At 37.7% G+C, this 25,212-nt stretch overlaps 1 protein-coding gene across 19 annotated transcripts in view; it reads right to left on the bottom strand.

The window, feature by feature from the left end:
• The window catches only part of YTHDF3 (YTH N6-methyladenosine RNA binding protein F3), a 34,496-nt gene extending 11,709 nt beyond the window's left edge, over positions 1 to 22,787 (bottom strand). For 3 of the 19 annotated variants that reach the window (XM_027972993.2, XM_060393707.1, XM_060393706.1), the window contains exons 1-6: positions 22,498 to 22,787; positions 21,982 to 22,006; positions 18,375 to 18,520; positions 15,885 to 15,970; positions 14,264 to 14,308; positions 5,555 to 7,153 (exon numbers count right to left, since the gene is read on the bottom strand). In XM_027972993.2, coding sequence (XP_027828794.1) covers positions 5,555 to 7,153; positions 14,264 to 14,308; positions 15,885 to 15,970; positions 18,375 to 18,432 — 1,788 coding nt within the window. In that variant the 5' untranslated portion in view covers positions 18,433 to 18,520; positions 21,982 to 22,006; positions 22,498 to 22,787. Of the gene's footprint in view, positions 1 to 5,554; positions 7,154 to 14,263; positions 14,309 to 15,884; positions 15,971 to 18,374; positions 18,521 to 20,583; positions 20,652 to 21,981; positions 22,007 to 22,497 lie in introns of all 19 variants that reach the window. The other 16 variants (XM_042254255.1, XM_060393710.1, XM_060393711.1 and 13 more) reach the window with 10 other exon arrangements.
• Between the last annotated feature and the right edge of the window lie 2,425 nt (positions 22,788 to 25,212).

Genomic DNA, 25,212 nt, shown 5'->3' with positions numbered 1-25,212 from the left:
CCAACTACCTGCTATATCAATTTAATACTCCTATCTGCAAACACATAAGACATTTTGTTGGTATACATTCCCTCCAATACTTGCTATTATCAAGTTTCTTGATTTTGCCAAATGAATACATATAAAATATTTTCTCATTATAGTCTTGAATTAACTCTTAATTCATTTCCTGAATTAAGACTGAATATATTTTTATACTTATTAGTCTTACTTGTTTCCTCTCTCATAAAAGGACTATCCTATCTTTTGCCCATTTCTGTATGGGACTATTTTTTTCTTAAACTAATTCACAGGAGTTCTTTATATATAACTGTCTTTGGTCAGTTATGTTAAATTCCTACCAGTTTCTAGCATGTCTTTTTACTTCCTTTAAAGTATTACTTTTACTTTAAGTACTTACTTAACTTTCTTTTGATGAACAGATTTTAATCCAGGCAAATTTTTCTCTTACAAATAGAAAGTCTTTTCTCTTACAAGTAGTTCCATTTCATGTCATTTAAGAAACCCTACTCTATCCAAGGTCATCTGAGGAAGTGTGACTTCCAGGGTATCAGAAGCTTTGAGGAATTTCAGCTGAATACAAGACAGAAGGTGTCATATAAAAGTGAGTACTAGGATAATGACTTGCTGCTCCTTTTATTTAAAAAAGAAAAAAGGCATAACCAGTGAAGGAAATCCTAGCAAACACCACTGATTTGTCCTTTCTTATGGAGCCAAAAAGGACTAGAACAGACAAGGAACACATCCTTCATCACTAGGATGCCCAGAGTATTTGAAAGTAATTTTTGCTGGAAAGCTAGAGTGCAAACACAAGCATATCTAAGAGGAAATACACAAATGAGGAACAGTACCAGGGAAAAAAATGGCAAGGACACATGATATCCCAAATGCCAAACAGTTCATCAGTGGGGGAAATGACTTCCTGACGTGGTCCTTTCAAAGTCTAAGGAGAGTCAAGTTTTACCTACTAGCACGGCCACTGCTCTGGCTCTCCCTTCCTACCCCTCACTGATGAATCACTTAACATCAACATATTGGGTTGGCCAAAAAGTTTTTTCAGGTTTTTCCATCACATCTTCTGGAAAAACCCAAACAAATGTTTTGGCCAACTCAATACATCATGGCTCTCTCCTCTCCACATCTGCAGTGGAAAGACAATATGCAACTAACATAAGCACTAAAGCGCCACACAAAAACAAACCTGTTTCAGGGCAAATGCCTGATCCAGATGATCTCTGCCTGGTTTAATGACAGGAAAGCAAAAAAAAGCCAGAGTCTGAAAATATTTTTTTCACACACACACACTCACAAAGACACTAACAAAACTACAATGAGTTCAGACAGACACTGGGGAAAGATAAAAGACAAAGAGGGCAGAAAAAGATAATCTGGGGGGATACTATAACCTGGCTGCGGTAGTTACACAAATCTACAAATGTGTTACAATTCACAGAACTGTACACCCCAAAAGAGCGACCTTCACTGTAAGATTTTTTAAAATTTTGTTAAGTATATATACAACACAAACATTTATAGAAGCTTTACATTTTCCAAATCTGAAAGCAACCAGATGTCCTTCAAAGAATGATTGGTTAATGAACTGTGGTAAATCCATACAATGGAATGGTAGTAATTAAAAGGAACGAAGAACTGACTGGCAAAACATAAATTCTGAAGATACAGTGCTGAGTAAAAGACTCCAGTGTTAAAGTTCACATGTAATTTCATTTATGTGAAATTATGGAAAATGCCTTATGGAGACAGAGAAAAGATCAGAGAATTACTTACTAGAAGGGGGAAGGGAGCACTTGACTAGCAAGAGGCAGCAAAAGGTATTTTTCAACTTTATTGTACTTTAATTTTTAAAATGAGAAAGGTAAAGAAGCTATGGAAGAGGAAGGAGTTTCTAAAAATGATAATTACAGGAAGCAGAAATAAGCTTTCAATAGCCATCTTTGTGCTCAATAAAATCAAGATGGACTCTGAAACAAGGGATTCAGGTAAGAAAACAACAGGTATATGCCAGGAGCCAGCGTAAGGAATTCCACCCGTGACAAGGTCATGCGGCAAGAGCTCTGATGGCAAGGCTAATCAGACCTCAGGTTTTCCCCCTGGAATTTCCTGAGCATCCACCCCCCAAAAAATAAGAATCTGCCGGCCTTTGTTCTCTGCTTTTCCACTTTTCTGATATTCTCTGGAAAAAAGTCAAATCAGGGCTTTAGTCTTCTGCATTTGAAAGGGATGTTTCAGTTAAACCCCCTCTGATTGCTCTCTAGCTTGCCTAACAGGTTTCCCGGACCTCTTACAGCCCCCCAACTGGGAGAGGCACAAAACTTAAAAGCATCTTAAAGATACAGAGCCTTTTCTAAAGAGTTAAAAATCATATTGGCGACGGGTTTTTACTGTTGACTCAATGACTGCTGCCAGACCTCCATATTCATTATCTTTTAGGCACCTGGGAGGATGTTAATCAATATAAATGGGATATGGAAAAAGATATATAATAGTTTTGATGCTAGCAACACTAGACTTTTGAGTTAATTACTTTTCTCTTTGTTATATATCACTGCACTCCTCTTGTGTTCTTGCTATGTAAGAATGTAACTTTATTTAGTGCTTTTTGAGAATGGCACCAGACTGTGGGAAGATCAACACAAATAAGTCTGGTTGACAAACCCTTATCAGAAAAAAGGCTGTAAAATGTTAATTGGTCCTTTTGGCTGGAAGATGATGTAAATTACCTAAGACTTGTGTATATAATTAGGTATGCAGGGAGAAAAGCCTGGTTTTGATAAGAATCTGGACTGCTAACACTGCATAACTTTGTGTTACCCATTGATCTCCATGTTTTATCAAAAGTATAAACGGCCTTCTGAACAACAGAGGCCGGAGCCAGTTGCTGGACTGGTTTCCCCCATGTCTCTCTCTCTCTCTCTTTCTCCTTTTCTCACTTTCCCTCCCTCTGCTCTTTACTTTAATTTCAGGCTGAATTCCCATCTGGGGCGCAGAGGCTCGCCAAGTCTACTTACTTGCCCTGGCTGTTAAGACCCGAGTGGAAGGGAGCCTAAAGCGAGGCACCCTGAGATATTCAAGCGAGCGCCTGTGGCCCAACAAAGATGGTGCAAATTCCTTGTCTGGAATTTTATTGGTCTTCTGCGTAATCCAAGTTATTCAGCCCTCTTCCTCCACTTAATTTTCCAACTACACTGTTGTTTCTTAATCTAATATCAATAAATAAATAAGTTTTTCTCACGCCAACGCCGTCCACGCTTCGAATTCCCTGGATCCACCAGGGCTGGACCCCAGCAGGTATAAAAGGAGACATGGATGTGATAATGTAAGCAAACTACTGCTGTCTGTGAGGAACAGAAAGCCTTACAAATTACAGAGTCAACAAACAGTCAAATTCATGACATGGAAGTTCAATTCTGAGAAATTCTCCAAATGCAAAGAACAATAATAAAGATAAGAACCAATGGCACGGAAGGACCAAGATTCAGTATTATTTTTTGACATTACCAGGGAGAATTAAAAAAACTTGGCCTATAAATGAAGGAATAAGGAAAATTATGAGACCCACATTGCACACATTCCACACACATGTTCACACTGCAAGAATAAATTTTGTGCACACATAGAGAAACAGCTATTTCCAAAGAAAGAAAATTTAGGCTGGTCTCAGACTTCTCCATAATATAAAACTATAAATAATATACTATAAATAGAAAACTATAAAACAAAGCCTGAATGAAAAGACTGTGACCCAAGATTTCTATATCCAGATAAAACAGTTGCTCACATATCATGGCCAAAGAAAGGCATTTTTTGGATCTAGAAGCGCTTAATAATTACCAAATTACTCTTCCTTTAAAAAAAAAAGATTGATGATGGTAATAGTTAGATTCAAAATTAAAACGTCAAAGGTGGGTTTAGACCTGTTATAAAAAGACTGGCAGTAAGCCATGAAACAATTTAAATGCAAAAATTTTAAGTTTATATCTTTATTGTATATATGATTTTGAAACATAAATAATTCCTGACACAATTATAAATAAAACTAGGATAAATTTTCAAATTGGGTAGAGAAGAAATGTGAGAATATGTACAAGGGTGACCTATCCTTACCGGTGGGAGGAAGAAAAGCACAATCACTTCTTCTGATTCACTCTTTGTAAAGGTGCTTACAGTGGAGCCACTGACTCAACTGCTGAGCTCAAAAAAGCTACTTCTGATCCTCTTTTTCCCTCACTTCCCACATTTAACCTGGAGAAAACTCAAGGATATTCAGCAATTCATTGGTAAGGCTGAGCAGTGCTTTTCACAGTCAGTTGTATTGTGCTCAATTGTATTCAAAATTCAGCACAGTGATCACTAGCACCAGAATCACCCGAGATGCTTGCACACCAGGCCCCTGATCAAATGTACCAGATTTTCCTAGAGTGGGATTCAAGAAGCTGCGGTATCAGGAAGCACCTAAACTGATATATGTATGGCGTAAGTTTTGGAAACTACTGCCTTAGGATCATTATTTCCAACATTATTGAGCAGTGAGGGCTGTACTTGAAACAGTTCCCTCTTCTGTACAGACTAAGAAGCCACAAGATACTTAGGTTCGCACAGAAACAAACCACTGATGTTTTACAGACAGAACAAGTTGAAGTTCCTGCTTTATCTTCATTTCTACATAGAAGCTTTCCATCGTAACCAACTTAATTTACTGGAGAAGCTTCTAATGAGCTCTGCTTTACTAGAAATCTAAATGTATTATGAATGGAAAAATCCGCCAGTTGCCTACTCCATCCATTCTCTTCTCCTCCTAAAAACAGAACTCTGCAATTTACTTTTGTAGTCTGGAACAGAAAACATTCCTCAGCCCGTCCCGCTCTGTGATCAAACCTTGGCCAACCTGAGGCAAGTGTAAACAGTGTTTAACTTCAGGGTCAGTCTCCCTTAAAGTCTCACAGAGGGCAAATAACAGAATCAGAATTCGAATTCTGCAGTTTACATCTAAGTCCACTTCCTCTCAGTTCTAAGCTGTCTTGCTAAAGTCAGATCCTCACTATTCAATATATTCTGTACAAATGCTATAAGTGCACAAATTATAAACATGCCTCAGGAATATTAAGGGAAAATATCTACTTATCATAAACACAAAATCAGTAACATTCAAACATTTAAAAGCTGTTTGTCTCAAACTCCAAATACATATTCCCATAAAATTAAAGTTAAAAGATCAGTGACTAGAATCCTTAGCCAGTTCTTAATAACGAATGCAGATCTCGGAGCTCTGATGAACAGGACTCAAAGACTTTTATCATCTGAGAAGTATGAAGAATAGACAGGAGGCAAATTCAGAGTAAAGGTTGCCCTTGGGAAGGCATCCCAGGCCTTTAAGGATGTTTGCAGAGTTCTGTACCATAAGCTAAGTGGTCAGTTTCCTTCAGGGTAATGTTCTTAAACTCAGAATGTAACACCACAAGGCATTAAAGACTATCCGTCCATACATACCACCCCAATGAAAAGACCCTACACACAAAAATTACTGTACTCTTACCCTACGCATGGCTTCCTCCTCTTCTTGACGCTTTTCATAATGTGCAAAGTCATCAAAGATTGAGGTGGTATGCTTGAAAGTAGCAATTATTTTAAGCACTTGCTTAGCTTTTTCTAGGGGTACCTCTTGAGTGTCCCTTGAATTGGTAACTGGTTTGTTGTCATTATTTTCTAAGCGAATATGCCGTAATTGGTTATTGGGGACATCTTTGACAAAGATCCATTTAACTTCAAATTTGCCCTTCCACTTATCCTGAGACCAGACTCCAGCATACGCATTATAGTCCACAACAGACTTCATCTCAGCCACTCCACAGAAGTGTCCACTGCCATTCACACTGAAGAGCAAGTAGAGTGGGCCTTTCCCATTCAGGGAACGGTAAGCCGCATCCAAACGCTTATTCCCATGCTCAGTACTACACCAGATAGAGTACTTAATGGAACGGTGTATGTCATCCTCAGAATAGCTCTTAATTATGAACACACGTCCGTTCTTCAGGTTCCAGTCAAAGTCTTTGGGATTGTAGTTGTTTATGGCCTTTAGCTTTTCCAGCACGGGATGCACTTCCACACTCGATGGGGAAGCGCTGACAGGAACGACACCTAGACCAAAGTTTTCACTGCCCGCTCCATTGTTCTGGTTGAAGCCGGCCCCCCTGTTCCGGGGCGCCACCCAGCGGTTCTGCAGCTGCGGCTGCGGGGGCTGCACTTGGTGAGGCTGGGCCTGTGGCTGAGGTCCTTGTGGCTGCTGCGCTTGTGGCGGCTGAGGCTGCGGTTGAGGCAGTTGGCTCTGCACCAGGGGTGGTGGCTGAATTAATGGCTGAGGCTGCTGGATTATAGTCTGAGGAGGCAGAACTGGTTGGGTTGGTGGAGCCTTTACCACTGACCCTTTTTCATCCCAAGTTCCAATATTCATGTTGTGTTTTATAGGAGGTGGCGGCACAGCGGAACCCCCGATTCCCACATTGCCCTTGGGTTTAAGTTTCGGTTGAGGTTTGGCGGGCTTTCTGGCAATGGCAGCCCAGGAGGTGGGTTTCGGTGCCGCACTGCTAACCGGGGGCACACTATTGGTTGCGATGCTGGTCATACCACTGCTGCTCAATGCTGTTCCTACGGTTTTCGTCACTGCAGCAGTTAGGTCACCACCAATTTTCAGTCCGGTCATGCCTTGCTCGATACTGCTAATGCCAGGCACCTTGCTCAAAGTATCATTGCCAAATCCAGCCTGTCCATCAGTAATAGCTCTCCCAAGAGAACTAGGTGGATAGCCGTAACTGCTACTATAAGCAGAACTTTGTGTTGATTGTCCCTGAGATCCACTTGTCCCCCATGTAGAGAAATCAGCATTACCAGGAAAAAAGTTAAATCCATGTTGACCAAGAAATGGAGGGGTATTTCCTAATGCCCCAGGCTGACTAAACACACCGTCTGGTATATAATGATGCTCTCCATTACTCATCTGTCCATAGGTTGTCAGATATGGCATAGGCTGGTCTCCAGCTGTGGACCATGCTGCTTCCCCAAGCGAATATGGAAATCCAATGGATGGAGCATAGTAACTAGGCATGTATGGATCTGACATTGGTGGATAGCTGTTATTCTGGAAAACAAAAGATCACAGTCAGGAATGACGTACAATGTGGGGGGAGGGGAACACCCCTAAAATCAAATTGTTTTAAATAAATGGGAAACAGATGTACCTGTTTCAGATTAAAAAAAAAAAAATATTTTAAATCTAATTTTACCAAGAGAAAAATTTACTGATGACTATTGTAATATATTTATAATAAAATTATAGGGTTTTTTTGGGGGGGGATGGAGGGTTAGGATGGGGATTATTTTTGTGTAAGACCCAGATCCTCTGGGCACAACTTAAAAACACTCTAATTTCTACAAAAACTTGATTTATAAACTTTGCAGAAACACTGATTGTTAGCTTTATTTTAAGCCACTGATGTATCAAAAATTTATGAGTAAGGATTAAATGAACACAGATGATGCCAAATAATAGACAAATTGCAGTATATCTATGATGGAATCCAGTCCAGTAATTTTGCATTTTTATAAAAAACAGAGAAATGTTCACACTGAGAAGAAAAAAAAGACTTAATATTATATAAATCCATATTTAGTTTTGCCTTGCTCATTTTGAAAAACAAAATGAAATTCTAACGGTTTCTTAATGGTTGCTAACAGGTGCCAACCTGTTCTCTATGTTCTAAATTTTACACAATATGGTGGTGGTCCAGTGGCTAAGACTCCACACTCCCAATGCAGGGGGCATAGGTTCAATCCCTGACAGGGGAACTAAGATCCCACATGCCATGCAATGCAAAAAAAAATTATAAATACTTAAAAAAAATTTTACACAATAAATTTACCAACTTCCTGATCAGAAATTTAACTTAGAAATTGTTAAGTTCCTACCATTTTTCCCAGAATTACTGTAATTAAATTGGCCTTTATTTTGAATAAAATGAACTCATCATTCATTTAGTGATGTCAAAATTCAAAGCTTATTAAAGAAAAAACTCAAATTTGTTAACTAGCCAATATAAAAAATAAAAGTCTATGGATTTCTTTCGAAGGTAGGTTTCTTGTGCCCCAAATATGTCTAATACAGTCAGCCCTCCAGTCCACAGGTTTTGCATCCATGGATTTAACCAACCATGGCACAAAAACACTCAGGGGAAAAAAAAATGTTCACTAAGTTTCAAAAAGCAAAACCTGAATTTGGCACATGGGCAGCATGTTTACATGGCATTTACATTTTATTTGGTATTATCAGTAATGTGGAGGTGATGTGAAGTATACAGGAGGTTGTACATAGGTTCTATGGTACAGATGCCATTAGGGACTTGGGCATCTGCGAATTTTGCTATCAGTAGGGTCCTGAAACAAATTCCCCCAAGGGACAATCTGTAATAGATTTTCACTCTATATTCATGGTGTGACTTTTAAAGCCTTGAACAGAGCTTTAAATTTTGTAAAATTCATCAAGATGAAAAAATTAAGCTAATATCCAGTTGAGACAATTTGTATTCCTTTCCTAAGGGTCAATACCATTTTGAAGTTTAATTATTCACTTTACATTCTAAGTATCCTGGAGCAAAGTGCATTGGCAGGGGGTGGTACACGAGGGAAGGGCTGTTACTCTCTTGGGATTATTCCTGTCACTGCTTTCTCACCCAAGAAAGAACATCAACATGTGTGACAATCACATCATAGATACTACCTGGAATTCATTTTATTTTTTAAAAGGCCTATTACTAAAAGTTAAAGTGCTTTACTATTAAGGTATCCGTGATATATACCTCACAACTGTTAAAACTGTACACTATAAGAAAGTTAATCTAATATTGTCTTTTGAAATAATTTTCTTATATAATTAAATGAAAATAACAAAAGAATCAAATAAAGGTTGCATTTAAATAAGTAAGACACAGATTTACCGAGTACTTCCAGTTAAACATGAACTTAAAAACAAAAAACAACTGTCATTTAGCAATATTAAAAAAAAAAAAAAGACTTTAAATACACTTGACATTAAGTAAATTCCACTGTATTCAAAACTGGAAATATGTCAACTATTTATTTAGTTTTTAGATAATTATTAACCATATCCAAAAATATATTCAAAAAACTCTCACAATATTAGCATGAAGGAAATGAAGCCTGAGGAATGCTGAAAATCACCAAAAGTGGTTTGATAAAAAAATAAAATTCTTGACGATAATGAGCAAACTTCATTAGACATGGATACACTCACATCTGTGTCTATAATTCAATCAGTAAATTACTTGTTAAAGTATTCATACTGAAGTCACTTGAGAAAGCCTAAGTTTAGACAATATAAACAATCAAGATTTTCTTAATTTTTAAATTTTTTCAAGTTATTAAAATAATTCCCTTTATTACTTTATTATTTATTCTAACCAAACACTTACTAAATGTCTACACTGTAAAAAATACTGACATAAGATATTCATGCTAACGGAAAACCTACAGTTAAGAAGACACACAGCTCAGGAAGTGGAATATATTCCACACAAGGGAATAAGACAGCTAAATGAATATGCAGGTAATCACTTTTCGAAGTTTTAATTTAGAGTATTAGCCTGAAATCTGGACTCAGTGCATCTTTACCTGGATGTGGGAGTGGAAAAACAAAGTGAAAAGCTTTAAAGCTCATTCTTCATGATTCAAGTGTTTGCAAAACCATACTCATAAATCATGTTGAATATTCCTTCTTTACCCTTACAAACGCTGAATTCTGCACAAGTTACATATCAAGTTTCTAATTTGTCTATACATGTCACATGATTCAGATATCAGCAAACTAAAGAGCCAGTGAGCAAATATTTTAAGCTTCACAAGCCAAATACAGCCTCTGGTTGCAGTCACATATTCATCTTTTTATAACCCTTTAGAAAGCTTCAAGCTCAAGGGTTTCCTCAAAGAAAACAGGTTTTGGTCCCTGGATCAGTTTGTTAACCCGGTTTTAATAATTATCTATTTATAGTGATTCCTATTTAAAAAACAAAAACAAAAAACCCTGTATCATTAGATTCAGTGGGTAACAAATTTTTGCCATTTCTTTCACTTCTGGGGCTGGACCAGGTCCAAACCCTTTTCGTGTGGAGATTTTTGTTAAATATAATTATTTTTGAATCATGAGTTTTACTTCACCCCTAAATTAGTGATTGTATCAAAATACTAAGTTTAAATTGCTTTAAAATGTGCTCCTTTCATCACAAGTATCTTGTTAGACAGCTCAGGCTAGTCAGCAGAGATGCACGGCTGTCCATACCTAACTCCAGAGCTATCCACAGTGAGCACAATGGATAAATGGCCCGCTCTCTCCAGTTGACCAAACAATGCTAACTAATTCTTAATTCTTTCAGTAGTTATAGCTGAAAGAGAAGCTTTTTTCTTATCTCTGTGAAAGAAAAACCTGAACAGTCTCCCGTGGAGCTAGGGTTTCAGTTTGGGTTCTAGTGAAAACAAAGTTTTGGGAAACTATTCAAAGTTTAAAAGTAAGATACCGTAAACACAATTTGTATTAGCAGAGCTTTGTTATAAATGGAAATATTTTTAAATGTTTTGCCAAATATAAGGTAAATTCTTAATTGTTAAGTGGGACATCAATTAGGAAACTACCTTGGGTAAAAGAAGGGGAACAAAATTTCTACCTACTGATGATGGAAAACAATAACTCAAAACTATCTTTCACCTTTTACTTCAAATCTGGTACAATGAGGTATAATCAATTTAACAGTTTATGTCCAAATAATCACTTTAAAATAGTTTATTCATAGTGATGTTTCACTTTGTTGTTTAAAGATATATGACCTCTAAGCAAAGTGATGTGAAATGTTTGGTATTTCTCTTACTCAAGAACTAATTAGTAATAGGAAGATAACAATATATACACACAGAAATTGATATAAAATTCAATGGATAGAATGAAAAATACTTGTAAAGTAACAGATCCACAAACCCTTTACCTAGAGCATAAACTCAGAAGTACAATCTGGAGAGAGACCATTTAATTATATAAGGTAGATGTGGTGCCAGGAGGTATCTAATCTAAATTCTAATCCCAACCCATCAGTTGTGTAAAACCAGTATCAAGCTATTTAAACACTTGAGTTTCCTCAAATATTGAAAGAAATAAAAATAAGGTACCTAGGACACACTAACTATTCAATCAACAATACTTGTATTCATTAATACAATTTAACTTGCCTTTTGAAAATATGTTTAAAATGTAAATTAATCACCAAATGCATATAATTTCACTCACATTGACCAGCCTGGATCTTAAGAGTATAAAGTCACGGTATGACACAGTAGTTGTACAAGGACATAGGTTCAGTTCTCTACTCTTCCAGTTTCTATGTCAGTGACCATCAGATCATTTAATTTCTCTAACCTTGTTCCTTCACTGGTAAATGGGATAGTACCTGCTGCTCTAATCAATTACAAAATTTAAAAATCTACCTGTTAATTGCAAAGTGCTAAAGTATAGGAGTTAATCTTATTTTAATTTAAAAACAAATATAGAAAAGATTAAAAATTCTCCCTTAGAATTTCAATCATTTATAATCATCATTTCTTAGCCTTTTTTCTATTATCTCAAATGAAGTTTGAACAACAGTAAGAAAAAATTCATGATTACTGTTCTGACCTGAGGGCACTTCAGTACAACTCAATTATAACTGAGTCTTTCAGCTACACTAATACCAATTTTTACTTCATAAATATCCAAACTTCAAGAGAGAATACTGTACAATGTCTTCGAAGGTCAATATAAAAAAGGTTAAAGTATTATTCACCATTAACAGCATGTCTGCAGAGAAAAACGGAAACATCCATTAAAAACTTGAGGTACTTCAAACTCCAGAACTAACTTACTGAATTAACAACAAAAAGTTGAGTTTAATATACTTTTAATGTATATGTGAATTTAATTTTTTAAAAATTATTATACTTCTTAAAAAGTGTAATACATGCATATGTAATCACATAGGTGTTGTAAGAAAATGTAGCATCACACATTATACTCAATTAATCTGAATTATTTCACCAAGCATACTTCTTCATTCCTTAATTCTAGCAGTTAACCTAATCTACTTATTCAATAAATACTTAATGAATGCCTGCTACATGCCAGATACAGCACCAGTCACTGGAGACAGAAAGAAAAAGAAGATGGTCTTTAGCCTAGAGCATTTCGCACGTTTAGGACGGAAGACAATCTAGGAAGGATAGTTACAGAAATAAGAACAAAGCAAAACAAAACACTTGAGCATAAACAAGAGGGAGCAAGTAACTGGGAAAATCAGAAGACTTCACTAGGTGATATACATATGAGACTGTATGTGTAAACCATACATATAGATAAAAAGTTTGAGATCATGAAAGAAAATATTCAGAAAATATTTATGTTTTCAGAAAATAAGTCCTATTCCCTAAATAATGCAGATGGATAAGTTGGCCAAAGATGAGTCAGGGAGAGAATGGAGTCACTTCAACGGCACTCAGCACTATGACTACACCCTCTGTGGTGAAACTTTGATAAGTCTTTAAACAGGACTATGCAACAGACTACGACTTTAAGACCACCACTGAGTGCCAATATGGAATCCCCAGTCAGGAATTCATTCCACAGGCAGAGATAATGAAAACCTTACCCAAGGGCAGTAACAACAGGGACAGAAAAAGATATTTTATGTTCTTAGTTCTCTATACCTCTTCTCTGATCAACACAGCTAGGAATTTATTACCCATATATATATATATATATATATACACACATATATACATATATATACACACACACAAGCAGACAAATTCAAACTGTGGTGTTTTTCAATTTATTCTTCAAATTTATATGCATAAATCACATGGCATCTTTTAACAGTAATTAAACCTGAATTTTCAATCAACTTCCTTGTTAGACTATTTTGAGGAACTATAGAGAACTAATTTTAAGTCCTGAAGGACATTTACTTTTTAAATTACTATGAAAATTATTTCCTAAGATATTGAGCACTAGGAAAATAGAAGAAATATACTGCCACAGAAGTAAAAGACCAACAATCTGTTTTTAAAGCATCTCTGAGTTTGAACTGATTTAGCTCTAAGTATATAAAACAAACAGTAAAAACCTTTCCAGACTAAAGAATACAATTTTTATTATTTATAACAGCAAAATCAGATGAAGGGATTTCAAAGACCTACTGTGTTTTTCGTTGAAAATTTAATTAAACAATTTCGGCTAGGTCAGTGCAAGAAGCTATAAATACTTGCATAACTTTAAATCTCCAAATAATTACTTCAAATATTTCACCAATAGAAGTTTTCACTAATCTACTTTAAAAGGTCAATTTGTATTTTCTATTTCAGCTAAGTAATCACAACAAATTTAAAATTTGTAAGGCTTATCTTTAAGATTTCAGATAATTTTCAATTTTGCTCTCCAATAAAGTCAGTTTTCAACATTCTATAGTGTTCATGCTCATGCTCAGTTGCTAAGTCGTATCCGACTCTTTACGACCCCAGGGACTGTAGCTCCCCAGGCTCCTCTGACTATGGGACTTCACACGCAAGAATACTGGGGTGACTTGTCATTTCCCTTTCCAGGGGACATTCACAACCCAGGGATCAAACCCGTGTCTCCTGCATTGGTGGGTGGATTCTTTTACCTGCTGAGCCACCACTGAAGTGTTAGTACCATTTCCCCTGATTAGAACATTATTTTCAGTTATTACAGAAAGGTAACTGGTAAAAACCTATTCATTAGTACTGGCAAGGAGGAGGTGGTAAGATATAGTCTCACTGGTATCAAACTTTTAAGACATCTCTTTAAACAGCACATTACATTGATTCATCATTGACTTAAGTGATTTAATTGATAGAAAGCATAAGACCTTTCATTTAAACATCACATTAAAACAAACCTTGTATAGATGTTTTTGCCTCAACATAAGGAAACTTTTATGATAACAATTTAAAAACTGGATTCACTAATGTAAATGCCCTTACACTCTTAAAAAAAAAAAAACAAAAACAATGACTTTCCAATGCTTTATATGAAATTGTATGCAGAATTCCAACATATAAAACACATAAAATGCAAAGCACAGCTCTGGTTGCTACACAGGTGGGATCCAGGTTACCCTCCCCAGGTCTCCCCTAGGCAGACCTGAAGCATCTCTGTGGAATGCCAAAAAACCAATCTTCTAAGTCCCTGTGACAAATAAATTATGAAATATCTGTTACCAAATAAAACAAGAAGATTCTTAAACAGGCAGCAATTCTCAAACATTTATAACTCATTAAAATATCTTGAAAATAAAGTTTGAACAAATATTTCAGAAAATACTCATACTGTACCCTTGCCTTAGACATTCTATTTTACATTATAACACACAAAGTATAAAATCAAATAGCAAAAAACAATTCAATTATTTAAACCAAATAAATTTCCCAAACTTATCTAACAATGGAGACCTTGTTAGCAGAGTATCTACTATAACTCATTATATCAGAATTTCTCAAAAAAACTGGAAACACTGCCATAAGGGATGTTAATTGAGATTACTGTCTGGGCCCAAACAGAACAGAGTACTATTTATTTTGTTTAAAACCTTCACTACACCCTAACAAATAATCTTCCCCTACTTTCCAGTGATACATTCTTTCACACCCATAGGTGGAAAGTAGATTTGTTACTGAGACCACAAAGTTAGATTACATAAGCATGAAATAATTTTTTTTCTTTTTTTAGAAGTAGCCAAACTTCTTGAAAAAATGTAAATTTTATCACTTGTTTTTATTTCTTCTCATTTATTTATTCCCTCCCAACATACTCGAGGGATGTAGACCAACTGATAGAAGGGAGTGTGAGAGAAATAAACACAGATTAGGTTGAACATAACCATAGTTCTCCCAAGTCCTAAAAATGATCATACATTCCACAAATTGGGAACTACTTTTTGTTGAAATTTTCTCTGCAACTGCAAAGTTCTGTAACAATATTTGGTTCCTTGTTCTTTTATTAAGTTTAAAAACAATCTAGGTTAATATTTCAAGGTACATTTTTTTCATGCATCTTTTTATAAGGAAAATTAAAAGTAGTTTCATTCCAAAATGTTGTCTCTAAAAAAACTGGTTAATAATGAAAGCTTATTTGTTAAATTTATTTCCAGTAGTGGTATTTTTATTAACAGAGATGCAGAAATGGAATACAGAGACTAAGGAATATCATTTGGTTTGGTCAATGTTTAAGTCTAAATTATTCCTGTATATAAATTCACAAGATTATTTGTGAAAAATTCAAACAAAGAACCTCAAAAGCCACTAGTTACTTGATTTGATGAAATTCTCTATGCTTACAATATATAAGGCAAGCATGTTTATCATCTTTAATTCTATTCCTTATTATCAGGTTAAATAAAAATGTTAAATATAATAACCAAAAATTTCAGGTACAAACTGTCCTCTCCCCCAAATTTCTACTCAATTAAACCTTGCCATTTGCTTTGGCTATGAAGACATGGCATCAGCATTGAAAGATTAAATTCAGCAGTCAGTCTAACCACAATATATACAAAAGCTCATCTTTAAATCTTTACATTTCATAATTGAGTTTTAGCCATCTACAACTTCCAAAGAACTGCCCTGTATCATAAACCCACAACTGTTATTCACTAGTGTGTAGGCACACTAGATTAATACATGATATGGTTCATCTCATTCAATTAAAACATCTATTTTAAAAAATCAATTGTTTCATTTCCTAAACATGCGACTGTCAGACTTACCTGATTTGTCTGGCTACTTAAGTATGGCTCAAAATCATCATCATTTACAGCATCTTTTTGATGAATCGAACCGTTCTGTACTGAAACTAAAAAAATACATTTGTATTAGATATACTGTAATTATCTTTATGAAACTCATAGAATAACCTAACATTTTCAGTATTTTTCAAGTCAGCTTGGAAAAAATTATCTTGAGTTCTTTGTTCTTTTCATTAAAAAACCCCCTTAAGGATGAACTTAATTTTGGATATTAATATTTATATGGCACCGAAAACTTACAAATCTTGTATATATAAGCCTAACATCACATAAACACAAGCTATATATATACACTTCCCACTACTAAAAACATAACATAAACATCTCAATTTCAACACTGTCGTAAGCAAACAGTTAAATTTAAATGTTGGAAGGGTTTGCTAATGCTATATTCGAATCTAAAATAACCACTTCAGGCAGTGTTGCTGACAAGATAGACTTCTGAATGTGCTCTACCTTTCCTAAATCACTGTAACTATTCACCCCAATAAAGACAAATAAATAACCTTGTTTGCTAACCAAAGTTAAAATAAGTATCTTAAGTATCTCCAGTTAAAGTGACTAAGAATTCACTTGTAGTATCACAATATTATCATAAAAAACCTAAATAAAAAGGGCCTTAATCCTCAACAATAAATAATGAAGACTTTTACAAGAAAGTACAAATAAAACTAAGACACTGAAGTGAAGTCGCTCAGTCGTGTCCGACTCTGCAACTTGTGGACTGTAGCCCACCAAGCTCCTCCGTCCATGGGATTCTCCAGGCAAGAATACTGGAGTGGGTTGCCATTTCCTTCTCCAAAGACACTGAAGATAACCATAATATTCTTGCAACGTATGAAAACACCAGTTAGAGGCTGATTTATAATGACATGTTTGTTCAGAGATCACTTCCATCAGTGCTCTGTATAAAGCTGCCGTTCTGGACACTGTGTCGGTACTTTTAAGCAGATTCAAGGTGGTAAAAAGGCCCTGGGTATGAGTCCAAAATCCAACCCTGAGAGGCTGGGAGATCTCAAGTTCATAACTTAGCCTCTCTAACTCTACTTCCCTGTTCAAGGAGGTTATTAATAGTACCTACTTCATCTCATCTGAGTATTCAATGACAGTATTTAATAATCTTGGATATTATTATTACATAAAATATTACAAGATCCAAATAGGACTAAAAGATTACTTCAGGACCACATTAACAAGTTTACGACTAATCTCTTAGGTACCAAAAAAAGCCCTTCAATACCTGAAGATTTATTGCTGAAAAGTGTATTTTGAAGTATAACCATTAAATATGAAATAATATTATAGATTAAGGTTAGGAGCAATGGATTTAAGTTGTGTGTTCTTGTATAATAGCATCTCTATTTTCCTTTATTATTCCAACAAGTTTAGGGACCTAAACAAAATATACAAGTTGACAGAGACATGGGAGCAAAGCTAGATAAAATACCTTGTGTTTTGCCATCCTGGGTACCAATGATTACTCAAAAACTACTACTCTCTGAAGCCTTCAAAGAAGACCTCTCGTGAATTCTCCACTGCCCCTCAAAGCCTCTAAGAGAAACCTGAAGATCACCACAATCCTGGCCTTACTGAGATGGTTTAACTGTATTTGATAAGGACTGTATCAATGCTAGAGCTGAGCTGAATGTGCTCCCCAGGAGTTACATATGTAACAACTACCAGAAACAAAATTAAAGCAGAGGGTACCTTAAGTTATTTTTGGTGGACTAATCATTTCAGCCCAAGAGATTCTAATATATCTGTTCTTTACCACTCCTTTATCAAAAAGCTAGTTATGCCTGATCCGTTAATCTGAAAAACATTTCTTCACCACACTCCTTGACTGGTACTTATGTGTCACTGGTATGTATTTGACAGTATCTGAAACAGCTACCTAGCATGAGGTTAAAACTATTTATTGCTTACACTCATTATAGAGTCTCAGAAATTTATTCTACACTGCTAAAAGTTTTTTTATAAGTAGCTGCTTAAAATTAACCTACATATATATTATACTGCTATTATTCTTACTCATTTCCTGTTCTTTCTCTTCTGCAAGGCTGAGACTAAGAAAATATTCTCATACACAAAATACAGCACTAAACACAGTCCAGTCTTTTATAAATGATGCATTGAAATATCTTAAGAAGTCCTAAAAGATTATTAAAGGACTATGTCAATCTAAGGATAAATATGTTTTGTTTCAAGTATTTCACTCATACTGATAAGCAATTTGCATCAAATTAGAATCTGAGTAAGAAGCTAGTCCTTGAGTCTCAGAAGCATACCTTTCTTAAGGAAATTCAACTGTCTTAAAGACTCTAGGTTTTGAACATCCCTTAATAACAGTTTAATGTCTTGGAGACCGAAAGCCATTAAAAAAGTAATGAAATCCCAGCCAATTCTATAGTCTGTACAAGTTCTTCAGGGAAAAAAGAACAGATGACTTACATGATTCTTCGCCTGTTTCCTCTGCTCTATGAAGCAGAGTCAAATCAAGATAGAACATGGGCCTTAGAAGTCAGGTGATTCTTTGCTCTGGTCCTGACTACATCAAGTTAGGAAAGTCAACAGATCTGTGCATCATGTTTCCCCACCTATAAAAACAGGGACAATACCATATACCCTCTATCTCCTTATAGGGATCTTTTGAGGATTAATAAAATGAAGCCTGTAACAACAGTAAAGTGCTTTGCAATCATTTCCAGAGGGGGTAGGGTGGGGAGAGGATACAAAAGATATTGCCAAAATACAAGGCATTTTCCATTGCTTTTCTGAAACACTAAAAAACCGTCAAATTTAGCCTAATTTTTTAAAACTGTGGTACCAATGAACATTTCCCTCTGCTCAGAGGGGTACGGGAGGAAAGGAGGGAAAAGATAAATTCCTTTCCAAATATGTGCCTATTTTTAAACTTAAGGGAAAGGAGGAAGCAGGCAGCAAGGCCTGGGGCTACAAGGAGCCTGGGATCTGACACTTTTTATCTGTGGTGCCTGCAAGGAAAGGAAACATTTTAATACACTTTTTAAAAATATATATACACTTTTATTCCAGCAAGCAAAAATTCAGCTTGTTAATAAATAAAACGATATTAAGTCAGCCTTAAATTATGGGCCAATAGGTACACAATTATCCTTAAATTTCTACTATCCTGCAGTACTACCCTGGCCAAGAATAACAGAGTTCTAATACTTAACACAGTGACAACCTATCAATTAAAAAGAATTCCAACTTATAAACAAGTAAACTTAACAGTGTTATTTATGCTACAAAAGCATTTTTGCCTTACAAAGAGATTGATACAGAATTCTTTGCAAATTTTTGCTCCTTCAGTACATTTAAGGACATACAGAAAAATACTGGGTAGAAAATCAAGACATTATAGCCAGGAATTAGGCTGATGCTGTCAACTGAAGACTATTAAGAAAGGAAATTCACAGTCCCTAAAATCATACTAAATCAACTAAAAAGGGGTATGCTTTTCAAAACTTAGATAGTTCCTCTGAGAGATGCATTTTTCATAAGTTTGTTAAGTTTTGAGTTTAACTTTCATACTCATCTTTAGAATACTGGGGGTTAGTTCAAGGAAAGTCTTTCTGCTTCATAAAAATAAACAGAATAAATATAAAGCGATTTTACTAGCTTGAAAACCAAGTCAACTAAGGCAGAGCAGTTTTTTTCAAACACACAGTTACTCATAGTTATCAGTTTGCTGGAGGTGCTGCCTTCCTGTAATTCTCCCCGCAGAGGGATACAAATACAACTAATGTATATGTGTATCTGTGTACTTGGAGTATCCACCAATTTACAGCATCTTATGTGTTAGTGGCTCAGTTGTTGTCTGACTCTTTTTGCGACTGTAGCCCACCAGGCTCCTCTGTCCATGGAACTGTCCAGGCAAGAATACTGGAGTTGGTAGCCATTCCCTTCTCTGGGGGATCTTCCTGACCAGGGAACGAACCTCTGTCTCTGCATTGCAAGCAGATTCTTTACTGTCTGAACCACCAGGGAAGCCCCAGAAGCATCTTAAGTCATTATGAATACTTTTAGGCCAGTCGATATTTTCCCCCCTGCCATGTCTCAGGCAACAGCTTTCCTGCACCTTAACAACAGATGAGGTGAGGCAGCAAATATAATGAAGTGGTGGGTTATTTTAACTACAACAACCCTCAAAACATACAACAGGATTCAAGGCCAGAATTATTACATTCTACAGGGAGAGGGGAAATTCTGACCAAGAGGTGTAATGTGCTCAAGATTACTTGGCAAGCCAGTGGCCATAGGCAGTATTAGAACACAGGTCTCCTAGGGATCCTAGTCTACTGTATCCATGGGTAAAACTGTAAACTGAATAGTAAGAAAGAAAGAAAATTTCTTCAAATAAACATTTATACAAATAAATACTTTGTATGTGTGTCTAAATATATCTGAGGTAATACTGATGGGAGAAAATAATTTTAATAACCTAAAATATCTGTAGTCAATACATAATTTTGTTTATAGAAAATTTATATCTCTAATATCAAAGATGTCATAAGGACACACCTAAGTTAAATGACTATCTCACAAATCATACTTATAGTAATGGTTTACAATGCTGGAGATACTCTATTTTATTTTGTCAGACAAGTTAAGTACTTCATAGAACTTGCACACTTACCTTAAAGCAGGTAACACAAAACACTTAGCATTTCAAATAGCCTTGCAAAGTGCCACCTCCCCACAGATCTAGGATAAAATAATTCATGCTAGGCAATAATGACCACAGATTTCACATATGTCCAAGTCTATATACTTTCTAATGGGCAGACCAGCATGAAAGAAATTAATGGATCACTCTCTTTAAATTTAGAAACCAATTTTTTTAAACTCACATAAATCAATATCAAATTGTGAACTTTATGCTTACAACACAGAAAATAATTCTAAAATTAAAATTAGCCTAAAAATTAAAATTGCTGTTTATATATATCTTTAATTGAAATGAAGCAATGGATTTATTACCTAATACAGTGTCATTATCTAGAATGCAAAAATTGTCAAGAAATTGTACAACTCTAACTAAACTGTGTATAAAGAATCCAATCCTTTCAAATTTATTGAAGTAGCTAATAAAAACCCTAAGAATATAAAGGGCACTAAAAAAACATTGAATTTACATCTAAAAGGCTCTGCAGATGTTACTTTATAGGTAATACTTTACAACAGAAATAAAAAACAGGACGCTTAATTGTTTAGTCTAATTTCAAGCCCTATTATAAAATGTAACAAATACATAGTTCACTGCAATGTTATTTAATTGGCACTGTCCCAAGAAAGCAGTTATTGTTCTACACTTATAAATGTCACATGATTAATGTCATGTTTCAGTCAGCTGACTGTATTGTTCCATATTAATAAATAAAAGATACACTCATTTTTTTAAATGCTCGACTTTCCATGTTACTTTTTTCCCTTCTAACTAAAGAGTAAACTACATAATCCTGGTAGGAACCTCACAAATTATTTCCTTCTCAGTCATTTTTAAAATACCATATTGAGTCAAATCTTTCAGGGCTACATAGCAAGATGACATGCCTGCTCAGTTTTGATCTCTAACAGGCTATTGCCTCAGTGTAACTGACTTCAACAGAACCGGTGATTAATAATACAATTTTCACTAATGTAACAGAATAATTATGTGGGTTCCATGTTTCGATGTAAACCAGACATGTCGAGGAAAACGCCCTCCTATCTACATGCATTTGTTGAATCTGCAGAACTTACATAAAACAAACTGTAAAATTAAATAAATGTCACTACAATTCAAAACCAATACCTCCTTAAGTGAAGTACAACTAATAAAACTGTTACTTGTATCCTTTTGATTCCTATAAAAGTGGCTTCAAAGCAAGGAACTACCAAACTTTCAGAGAGCATTTGGCTGCCTTAGCTGTGATGAACTGTTTTTCCAATTCTGCATTTCAAAAAAAAAAAACCAAAAAACAAAAAGGTCTTCACGTAGTTTAAAAGTATCATCAAACTAACAATGAGAAGATTAAAAAATATCCGAACTCACCTTTATTTCCTTGCCCTTTAGGTCTCTGTGTAGCAAGATGAAAGGTGTAGTAATAAGAAGGGAAAAAAAGGGAAGAGAGGAAAAGTGTGTTAACCCGAGACGTTACCGGAGACAAGTTATTTTAAACAATCCGCGTAGGAGTGAACCCCACCACATCCTCCATCGCCACCGATCTCCCCACAATCCCGGTCCTGAAACCTCCCACCCGCCACTCGGAAGCCGTCTCCCAGGGCTCGCTCGCTCTCAGCCCCGCGTCTGCCGCCCTCGGGACGCGTCCGAAGGCCCCGGAGCGCAGTCCTGCCCGCACCCTCCGCGGCCCCGCGGCCGCCCGCCCGGGCCGCAGGCTCCGGGGCCACGGCGCACGCCCCAGCCCAGGCTGCGAGACCGCGGCAACTTGCGTCCCGGGCACCGTTACGGGCCGGGCAGCGGCGGCGACAGGGAGGAGCCGAAGCCCCAAGCGAGGGTGGAGCTCCGCGGCTCGGGCCTTCGCCAAGCCTGCGGCCTCTGCTCCCTCACCTGATCCACGCTAGTGGCTGACATTCTTCACCGCAACCCGAGAGCTGCTGCTGCTGCTGCTACCGCCGCCGCCGCCGCCGCCTGGGCCTCTCCCTTGTGCACTCACAGCAGTTGGCTGCCGCCCTCGGCCGAGAGGCTCTTCCTGCCGCCGCCGCTCGCTGAGAAGCCAGAAAGACGGCCTCGCTCTCGGGAGTTGGTGGAAGGGGCTCGTCTCTTCCGCTTGCACGCTCCTCTTCCCCTCTCGCGCTTCGCTTCTCGGGTCCACAATGGCGGACAGACTCCCTGGTCTCACTTCCGCTCCGAGCCTCCCTGACCTTCCGCTCTCCACTCTGACGTCCGCGCTCACCTCGCTCTTCCTCCCCCACCCTCCCGCCGCCGACCTTGGCTCCGCCCCCGCCTTGCCACGTCATCGGAGACGGGCCCGCGCGGTCGGCCCCTTGGCGCAGGCGCCGCGGTGGGAGCGCGCCAGGGAGGCTGCGAGCGCCAACTTCCAGCGGCGCGTCTGTGCCTTCCTTCTGTCTGGCTCTGAGGCCGCTGGGCGCGCGTCGGGGGGCGGCATCCGGGAATGGGTCAGGAGTCGGACTCCGGCGCATTCTGAACAGGAGGTTAACCTGGGAGGCTGGCCGAGTTGCCCGGGATTCTAGAGCGGGGCCGGCGTGAAGTGAGGGTTGGCAGGTAGGAACGCCGCAGCCGAGCCGAGGCCGCCTCCAAAGCCGAGGCCGGCAGGGGCCAGTCAGCCGTCCCCGGGACCGAGTTGCTGGCCCGGCTGGGAGCCAGTATATGCAGCGCTAGTGGCTGTGTTAGAGCTCTGGGCGCCGACACTTAACAGCACATAGCGGGTGCACGGGCGAATGTTCGTTCTCGCCAAACCCCAGGAGCATGGCAGGAATAACTCATATTCTGCCGTTCGCTCTGAGTTCAGAGCCTGCCCTCCCCTGTCGATGATTTTGGTGAATGAATAAAGTTACTTTGGGAAAGGTAAGCGTGGTTGCAGAACGCTTTTTCAATCCGAAAAGGACAGATGTTTCAAGGTTCAGGAGAAACCGAGAAAGTTACTCTTCTGCAAAACCAAAGGAACTGATTTGCAACATTTTGAATGTTTGGTTAAAATTACGTCTTTTCATTAAAGGCAAAGACTACTTTCCTAAAGCGTGTGAATGTTGACTGTATATAAAGCAATAATTTAAATGGCCAAATCTTTACCTCAAAACCGTCGGATAAGAGATTAACTTTGTGTTTAACAATGCAACAATATTTTAGAAGCACTGAATAATAGAGGTGAATCCTATCTTGGGAGTCCGGTGTTTCATATAAATCGCCGAGAGGCGTTTTTAGGTCAGCTCAGCTTCCCCTCTGGGAAGTTAAGTTTTTGACACATTCTGATTGACCATGTGCTCAATTTAAAGATCAGAAAGGGGATGGATAGTGAGAGACAAATTGTAATGAACCTTGTATGCGTAGTAATTGCCCAGATTAACTTCGTACCCAGCAGCATTTAAACTATTTGAATTTTTCCCAGTATTTAAGACAATTTCTAAGGCTTTTTGTTATCTTTAAGTAACATAGTATAAAGGAACCAAGCACGGAAAATTCAATTTGAGGGTTGATTAATGCATTTTTGGAGGGAAGATAGCCTTAAATATGCTTAAGTGAAGTGAAGTCGCTTGGTCGTGTCCGACTCTTCGCGACTCCGTGGACTATAACCTACCAGGCTCTTTCATCCGTGGGAAGCTCCAGGCAAGAATACTGGAGTGGGCTGCCATTTCCTTCTCCAGAGGATCTTCCCAACCCAGGGATCAAACCCTGGTCTCCCGTGTTGCAGGCAGACACTTTAACCTGTGAACCACCAGGGAAGCCTAAGGTGAAAGTAATCTCTGAGAACACTGAACCCCCTCCCCGCCACCCCCCCCCCCCAACAATTAAAACCTGCTTTGAAACAGAAAGGTCAGCAACTTTGTTTCATTCTCATGTGTGTGCCTGCTCAGTCACTAAGTCGTGTCCGACTATCTAGGAACCCACGGACAGTAGCCCACTAGGCTCCTCTGTCCGTGGAATTTTCCAGGCAAAGAAATTTATAGTGGCAAGAAAAAGCAGAAAACAAGTGGTCCTAAGGTTTCCCTAAAGCGGTGTATTCCAGAGTGTTTCCCTAGGCTAATAGCATCTCTGGGGAACTTAAATGAAAATTCTTGGTACCCACCATATATACTAAGTCAGAAACTCTAGGATGGGGAAAGTCTTTATTTTGAAATACCTGTAGATTAACAGAAGTGTTGCAAAGAATTTCTATGTATCCTTCACCCAGCTTCCCCTAATAGACACATATTACTTAACCAGTTACTACATTTATCTAAACCAGGAAATTGACATTGTTATAGTACTGTTAGCTACAGACCATCTGGATTTCCCGTTTTCTTCACTGGTATTCTTTTTCTTATTTATCTCCCCCCAGTTTGTGAGTTTCTTGGTCTAGTCTCATGGCCTTGACATTTTTTTGAAGGGTATAGGGCAGATGTTTTTAGAATGAACCTCAAATTTAGTTGTTCTGATGGTTTCTCACAATTAGGTGGGGGTTGGTGGTTCAGTGGTAAAGAATCCACTTGCTGAAGTGGGAGACATGGGTTTGATCCCTGGTCTGGAAGATGCCCTGGAGAAGGAAATGGCAACCCACTCCAGTATTCTTGCCTGGAAAAACTCATGGACTCTGGAGCCTGGCTG

This window comes from Ovis aries, chromosome 9 (assembly GCF_016772045.2).
Source record: "Ovis aries strain OAR_USU_Benz2616 breed Rambouillet chromosome 9, ARS-UI_Ramb_v3.0, whole genome shotgun sequence".
NCBI classification, from domain to species: domain Eukaryota; kingdom Metazoa; phylum Chordata; class Mammalia; order Artiodactyla; family Bovidae; genus Ovis; species Ovis aries.
This window is presented reverse-complemented; position numbering and strand designations above follow the sequence as displayed.